Below are 7,585 nucleotides of genomic sequence, written 5' to 3' on the forward strand. Positions count from 1 at the left end.
TAAGAAATCATTTCAGACATCCAGAGCTGTCTGAAAGTGTGACTCCGTCCCCCACAAAGTCGGCCGACATCCCGAAAGCAGCGTCACCGACCTCGTTAATTCATTCCTGACTGGTCTTAACTCCACTTTCCATCTGCACATCATCATCTCCAACACACTTGACTGTTTCATGGCATCCATTCAGGTCTGGAGACTTGGTTTGAACAGTAAATAACAGAAAGAAAAAACTTTAACTGATTGATTTCACTCTGCAAACTGTGTGTCCCCGGACATTTCTGCTGTCCCCTCATAAAGGCGGACTTTCCCGGTGTTGGTCTGGGGGCTTGACCAAGACATCGCCAACATCACATGTGTGTGAACCCACTTACCATCATGACCATGTGAACTCGCTTATCAAAGCGTGAAATACCTAAAAACAGAGGCGGGAGTCGGTTAACCGTGTCGAACTTCTGCTTCTGGGGCTTTTTCGACCACTTGAGATTACCGGAGTTGTTGTCAACACGGCAGTAATGATATAAAGAAGGAAACACAGCTCGAGTGTTTCAGATGAAATGGAACTAGATTTAGGTGTGTGTGGTCATCCTGTTCCAGTCCCTCCTGTTGCCTCATCAACAGATTGAACGTCATATAACGGTAGATCCAGCCCCTGCCTCCAGAAATGAAAGGATGAGGATGCATTTTGTGTGAAGCTTATGATAAGTATGTGGTGACTTACTGGTCTCCACCCCCCTGTTAGGTTTCATTTTGTGGGATTTAAATCCAGCTCAGAGGCAAAACTGAAAGTACACTCGTCAAGGCTGCACTGGAGGAACAATGTTGTGGATCCTGGTGGCTGTTTCTTTGCTCCATGGAGGTGAGTGACATTTTTAGCTTCCTTTAGCCTCTAATGAATGTACATTTAATTTAAAAGCTGCTTTATTTAAAGATGTCTGCATTCAACAAGCTTGACAAGACAGTTAGAAAATGTGAAAATACCCTCTGTATTTAATCCAGTTCATTCAATGCTGACTACTTCACTGCCCTCACTGACACGCGGCTGTTTTTATTTTCTATTTTTAGCCTCAGGCTCACAGCTCAGAGGTTATGGAAACACCACAGCTCTGTTTGGCGGGGACGCTCATTACTGGTGTGCAGTGGATAATCCAACAGGTGCTGACAAAACCTATTTTTAACTACAGTTATTTAGATCTAAGTGTTATTTGACCAGTAGCTTCCTTCTGGCGGGAAATGACACAAACAAGGATGTGAATGATGTCAATCATTTAGTCATGTCTAAAACTACTCATAGCTTTTGAAATTGGGCCAGTTTTTAAAGAAAATGCAGCTTCTATCCTGCTCCAAATGGGCTTGGTAGTTTCTACAGTCCTTTATTGCCATTTAAACTGAGACACAGCAGCTTTCTAATCAGTTAAAGGTTGATTATATTGATTATAAGTCACGACTAAGACCAAAGGGAAGGGTGAGGTTGCACATTGTGGCTGTAAAGTCAAATAGTGAAACTACAAGAGTGTCATATGGAAAGTTCTCCAAGGACCAAGATAGAAAGCTAGAATTGACCCCCTGCGCTGGCAAAAATGGTTCCAAGAAGAGTCTGGGGATCACCACCAAAACCACCCTGATGGATCTGAGGGTTTCTGGCACCAACATCTCAAGACCAGGCTGGATTCTTAAAGCTGGATTACAAAAGCTCACCTGGACGAAGAAGAAAGCTCACTGGTTATCAGTTCGGAGGTTAAATGAGATGAAATTGGAGTTATTTGCATCCAGAGATTGGGGGGCAAAATGGGACACATTCAAACCCAAGAACACCGTCCTGATGGTGAAACATGGAGAAAATTGGACAGAAAAGTTCCTCAATAACATCTCTTTAAGAACTTGTTTGTGTCATTTCCAGCCAGAAGAAACCTATTGGCCAATATAAAAAAAAATCACTTTAAGTCAAAATCTGGCACAAGCATGGATAATTTTGGGTGTAGTTAAGCCCAGGTTTAAATCTCTCTGCATTATATTTGATCAGCTGGTGTTATCTAGAGCGTTGGTTAAACATTGAGCAGTGTCTAAATGCTGACTTGCTGGGCGGTGTCCAGGTGTGCTGCAGGTCACCTGGCAGAGGCTGTACGCGGACGAGTCTATCGAGAACTTGGCAACCTACAGCAAGCGCTTTGGACAGCAGGTAAACGATCCGTACAAGAGGAAAGTGATCTTCACAGAAGCGTCCCTCAGCTCCACATCCATCTCCCTGAAGGAGGTGTCGTGGGCGGATGAGAGCTGCTACATTTGCTCGTTTAACGTGTATCCTGACGGGTCCAAAAGGAGACAGACCTGCCTCAAGGTGACGGGTAAGTGCTGCAAATTCAAGGGAAGAATTGTTAACGTTGTTCTGCAGGTGCAACTTGTGACATTTGTTTGTTTTTTTTAACCTCCATAAAGGAATATCGCATGTGAACACAAGCCACGCTGTCGGCAGCAGACTCGAGGAGAACCGCAGGGAGGTGGTGTTCAAGTGCTCCGCCATAGGTAAACCAGCTCCAACCATTACGTGGGACTTCTCGTCCGATGCCGCCATTGTCCACGACCAACCCACTGACGTAGTACCCAACGGTGACCATACGTTCACCAGCAGCAGCAACATCACAGTGACGGTCCCTAAAGACTGGAGAGGACATGCGGACTGTGTGCTGAACGATGGGAAGGAGGGCCGGAGGCAGGAGAGGATCCATCTGTCGTTAGAGGAAGAGAAAGGTACGTAGATCTGATGTTTTGTTTTTGTGTTGAGGAAGTTCAGTTTCCGGGAAAACATCACGAGTCAACAAATGATGCTTCCTTACAGTCAGTAATTTACGACTGCCAGAAAGTCAAACTGCCTATGAGACAATCCTGTTCCCAGCATCCACTAAAGTTTACTGACAGGAAGTGGTATAATAGAACACCACACCCTAACCTCTTAAGACCTGGCGTCCCTGTGCATGCCCTGTGATAGACTGGTGACCTGTCCACCTGAACATGCCTACAGCCGGAGTCAGCTGGGATAGACTCCAGCCCCCCAAGACACTAGCGGTGTATAGATAACAGATGGATTTATCCAAGTGTCCACAAGCGTTATCACTACTGGGAGAGAGAAAAAAAAAAGAGGTGAATCTACATGATATGACTGTTTACATTTTGAATTTTGGTTCCACATTCTGTATTGTACACATCCTGAAAAGTCCCTGAATGCTTTGTCACGTGACTGTTAGTCGAAGCTGAGTCACTGATGACTCTGTGGTTGCATGCAACAAAAAAATGTTGTCATAGCAAACAGATTAGTTTGGGAGAGTTTTTAAATGAGGCATGTAAACTACAGTGACTTTTATTTTATTTTTTTTGATGAACTATCGGCTTATATTTGGTGACATTTTCTGATCGAGCAGCCGTCACAGATGACAATTTGGCTTTTATGGTTCAGAGAGTGAAGTCGGATGTTCCCATTTTCTTTATTTTTCCTGATGGATAATGTCACACATGATGCATTCAGGGACAATCAGGAGTTTTAAAATCTGACCTGTGTTTTGTTAAAGTTTCTACAGTGTCGAACTGATAAATGGTGGAATTTTGCGGACTTACAAAACCCCCCAAAAACATGCCTTTCACACACTTACCTTCTAGTTTCTGGGTTCAGAGGGTTATCAGCTACAATAAGTCAGACCGAACTTGAATTAATTTCATTATTTTCCCCGTTTATGCTGCTTTTTGTTATAATGAGCTGCCTGAACTTTTGTGCTGTAGATCAGTGACTCATCAGATGTTAGTTTATCTGAAAACTGGGGGAAAGTTTATAAATTTTAAATGTAAAGTGGTCCAAGGAGTTCAATGACTTTGCTGCATGAATCAGGACACTGAACTGTGTTGTTCTGCGAATCAGCTGGGCTTTGACTCATCACATTTTGATGGTTTCAGTTTCGCTTCCGGATCAGTCGTACTGTAGGGGCATGTCACGCTGATCTACAGCAGCTGTCTGGGCCGGTCATGCATCACATCAGGGAAATTAGCTGTCAGGGTTTTAAAGAAAGCTGCAAAATTCCCCGTCTTCCTCTTTTAGGGAAGTTGAAGTTACTGTATTTCTGTGCAGCCTATTGATGTGCTTTTTCCTTTTAGATGAACAATTGTCTCAGTCAGCGGTGGCTCTGATCGTCACTGCTGCAGTCTTCATTTCCTGCATCGCTGTCGCAGCTGTAGTGATGCGAAAAAAGTAAGAAATGTTCCCCTGTTTAAGACATTTGACACAAAGACATGCAGTCCAGGCATTTTCAGATTGCTTTTTCCACATTGGTGGAAAGAAAACATCCAGAAATACATGTTTAGCATTTACTACACTTACTCAGTTTGCATGCATGGATTTTAACCATAATACATATTTATACAGGCTGTTCTCAGTTAGATTTTTTTTCTCTAAACTCAACCAGATATTTCCAGTTAAGTCACACTTGTGGATATTAATATTTTATTCCTCTCTATGTTCTGAGGGTTTAGAGGGGTTTGTTCATACATCAGCCACAACCTGATTTATGAGACATTTCAGTCCTTAAAACAACAGATTTTAGTCTATTTGTTGAGTATTTTCTGATTTAAGGACAGATAAAAACCGATATCTAAAGACATTTAAAGCTGGTTTTGTCAAGTGTTCAGATTACTTTTCTGGCAAATTAGTGCACATTCAATTAGATAATACCTAATTTGCATTTTTAAACATAATTTAAGAAAACCTTTAATGCAAAGTTATTGTTTTGATGTAAGAAATTAACTGGGGAAGTAACTACTGTCTACTTACACGTAGTTTCTTGGCTTAACAGTAAATTTATGACCGTATACTTCTCCTTTTTGGGAATAATGTGTTTTGTTATTGCAGTATAATGAACTTCTTTCTTTCTTTTTCTTGCAGGTCGAAGAACAAACACAAAAAAGTAACTGAGGAACAAATTTTCGAACCAACAAGCGTATGAGTTTCTATTTCATCACTGTGAGCTTGAAAGCATTACTGAAAACTTGCATTTTGTTGCATCCGATAAGCGAACTAAGCTAAAAGCTGCTATCCAAGATCCATTTTCCGCAGGTAGTTTATAAAGAGCTGTCGTGTGTTCTGAGAACTATCTGTCCTTTCACATTTCTTACAAGCTGCAGCACTTTAACCGTATGGAGCTAAAAGTAAAAAATGCTTGTTAAGGCTTTGTTGAATGTGAAGATCCAGGAGCCAGCGTCTGGGAAGCTACAGGTGAAACCACTGCATTGGATGGTTTACAAAAAGTCTATATGATATCAATTCTATATATATATTAACAGTGTTGATGTCATTTTAAAGCAGTTGACTTTATAGTGGCTGCAGCACAGTGCAATAGCAGCAGTCTGCTTCGAACAAATTTAACGGATTACCAACACAGCAAAGTGAGTGTAACTGCAAATAAAAGTGAAAGAGACACTAATGTCACTGACTGTGCTGCCATCTAGTGTCTTCATGGGAGAAATGTAGAGCTACCTCATACCTCGGCCACAAACATAGATTTTGTTTTTCCTGCAAATTCTAACTATTCCTCCAACAATGTGATTGATTGAATTGATAATATATCAAATAGTAATATATCTTCTGCGTGTTATTTGATGTGTTGGTAATTTTGCACATGCAGTTTTGCACTTTATGTGTGTTTGGGACATTTTCATTGCTTGCACACAACATATTCAGTGAACATCTGCACATAGCATGAAATAGGAATAGGTTGTGACTGTGGTGGAGCGAGGACCATGAAACTGTGGCGTGCGGTACTTCTGTTGAGGTTCTGCACAATTTCTGTGAAGTCGAAATGAATCTCTGTGTTGCTGTATTTCAGATAATTTATTTCCATCTATTTATTGCTGTTCAATGTGTTTTAATGTCGTGAGTTATTTTATTTGTTTGACACATATTTGAAGTTTTACTAAATTATCTTGAAACATTGTCTGGAACTATTCATTTTGGGGGTTTTTTCCCCCCAACTAATCAACACAGAGGTTTCTAATTATGTGATTATGCACATAACCAGCAGCTGAAACTATGATTTCGTGATCAGACAGCAAAGGAGAACTCCAAAATATCTAGGATTTTACAGAACGTTTTTATCTTCCTTTAGTTACTGCAGAAATCTGGTTTAAAAAAGGAAGAAATAAACACAGCAGCCATCCAGTGTGAAGTTTTGTCAACACGCACTTTAACGTAATGAAGAAAACTCACAATGGAGTTGAATGGTAGTGGAATGTACCATTGCTATGGAAAGGAGAGGGGAGAGAAGGCTACTTACACTAATTATATCGCATTAAAAAGATGATTTGTACTGTTTATCGAACATTAGCCCTTTTTATATTACTCTCATCGTAATTTCCACGATATTTATCCGATAATTTGTTCCTACATTGCTGTGAAACTGTTTGTCTACCGCTCTGAGGAAGACCCGTTCACCTGGTGCCCTCACAGTCGCGGAAGGAGACAAATGCAATCGATCTCAGAGTAACCGATTGAGGTGCATGTGTCGAGCACAGATCTTATGATCACGGCATAACTTCAACAATACAACACACAATGTGAATTCAGCAGTACTCTTTGAAACATTTTACCTCTTCTAACACAATTATTTACCACGTTTAACTCTTTAAACCCACTTTAGCCAGTCTGAAACTTTTAATTTGATCTGTTTTTAACTTCACTCCATCTGTTATAATCCCAATGTCATGAATGAATGTATTTAACACATTTTAACAGATCACAATAGTGTTTCTATTTAACCTGTCATGTACACAGTGTTCTGGCAGCTGTTTATCACAGATTCTCTTAATGCATATTCTAACCTTTCACAATGTGTCATGAGAAAACATCTCTGCAATAGTATTTAAATGCTCAACAATACAAAACTGCATCCCTTTACAGTCATGGCATGATATATTTTCTAATATTGTGAATCTAAGCTGTTAATTTGACTTCTGTTCAGCTTAGAAATTAAACCAAATACTGTAAAATGATAAAATGTTGCTTACTTTTCTATTTTTAACTAACATGAGATAGGATCATGTCTGCTGTACTCTGGATTTTTTAAAAATCATTTGAATCCTGTTATTCCACAAACTGATCAGACAGTAAACATGTTTAAAGGGCCGCGGTAGTGGAATGTACCATTGTTATGGAGAGGAGAGGGGGGAGGGGGTTACTTACATTCACTATATCACGTAAAAAGCTGATTTGTATGTCGTATCTAACATGTGACTTTTAAAAAATATTTTCATAGTAATTTCCACAATATTTGTCTGATAATTCGTTCCTACATAGTTGATGAAGCTGTCTACTGCTCTTAGTATGACCCCTTCACTTGGCGCCTTCTTAGTTTCATTTTCATTGACTTTGGCGGGTGAGCAACATGCAGCAGCAACGATGTCACATTGTGAACTTTTGTGCATTTATTTTGTTCTTGGAGTCCTTCAGAAAGGTGAGAAAGAATTTTATACGAATGTGCTTTTTTTCTTCTTTGTTTTTTGAAGTGCATACATGTGATTTCTTTGTGTTTGTGGACTAACTATGATGCAGGTGATT

At 40.1% G+C, this 7,585-nt stretch overlaps 2 protein-coding genes and 1 long non-coding RNA gene across 5 annotated transcripts in view; 2 read left to right on the forward strand and 1 right to left on the reverse strand.

The window, feature by feature from the left end:
* Positions 1 to 744: 744 nt before the first annotated feature.
* On the forward strand, positions 745 to 5,964 carry LOC103361278 (OX-2 membrane glycoprotein-like). The gene is made up of 6 exons (XM_008287316.1): positions 745 to 853; positions 1,060 to 1,149; positions 2,088 to 2,339; positions 2,431 to 2,742; positions 4,135 to 4,228; positions 4,919 to 5,964. The coding sequence occupies exons 1-6, from the start codon at positions 814 to 816 to the stop codon at positions 4,977 to 4,979; spliced, it is 849 nt and encodes a 282-aa protein (XP_008285538.1). The 5' UTR covers positions 745 to 813; the 3' UTR covers positions 4,980 to 5,964.
* The window catches only part of LOC103361277 (uncharacterized), a 3,771-nt gene continuing 2,021 nt past the window's right edge, over positions 5,836 to 7,585 (reverse strand). Inside the window, exon 2 of the long non-coding RNA XR_520398.1 lies at positions 5,836 to 6,262. This is a non-coding gene — a long non-coding RNA (uncharacterized LOC103361277). The remainder of the gene's footprint in view (positions 6,263 to 7,585) is intronic.
* The window catches only part of LOC103361276 (poliovirus receptor-related protein 1-like), a 10,739-nt gene continuing 10,339 nt past the window's right edge, over positions 7,186 to 7,585 (forward strand). For 2 of the 3 annotated variants that reach the window (XM_008287315.1, XM_008287314.1), the window contains exon 1: positions 7,188 to 7,481. In XM_008287315.1, the coding sequence (XP_008285537.1) occupies positions 7,328 to 7,481 (154 nt within the window). In that variant the 5' untranslated portion in view covers positions 7,188 to 7,327. Of the gene's footprint in view, positions 7,482 to 7,585 lie in introns of all 3 variants that reach the window. The other variant, XM_008287313.1, reaches the window with a different exon arrangement.

This window comes from Stegastes partitus, unplaced genomic scaffold (genome assembly GCF_000690725.1).
Source record: "Stegastes partitus isolate 25-593 unplaced genomic scaffold, Stegastes_partitus-1.0.2 Scaffold495, whole genome shotgun sequence".
NCBI classification, from domain to species: Eukaryota; Metazoa; Chordata; class Actinopteri; family Pomacentridae; genus Stegastes; species Stegastes partitus.

Excerpts from the sequence above, each read along its gene's own strand:
- LOC103361278 (XM_008287316.1), top strand. The coding sequence starts at position 814 with ATGTTGTGGATCCTGGTGGCTGTTTCTTTGCTCCATGGAG. Across the intron at positions 854-1,059 it reads TGTTTCTTTGCTCCATGGAG|CCTCAGGCTCACAGCTCAGA; the intron begins GTGAGTGACATT and ends TTCTATTTTTAG. Across the intron at positions 4,229-4,918 it reads GCTGTAGTGATGCGAAAAAA|GTCGAAGAACAAACACAAAA; the intron begins GTAAGAAATGTT and ends TTTTTCTTGCAG.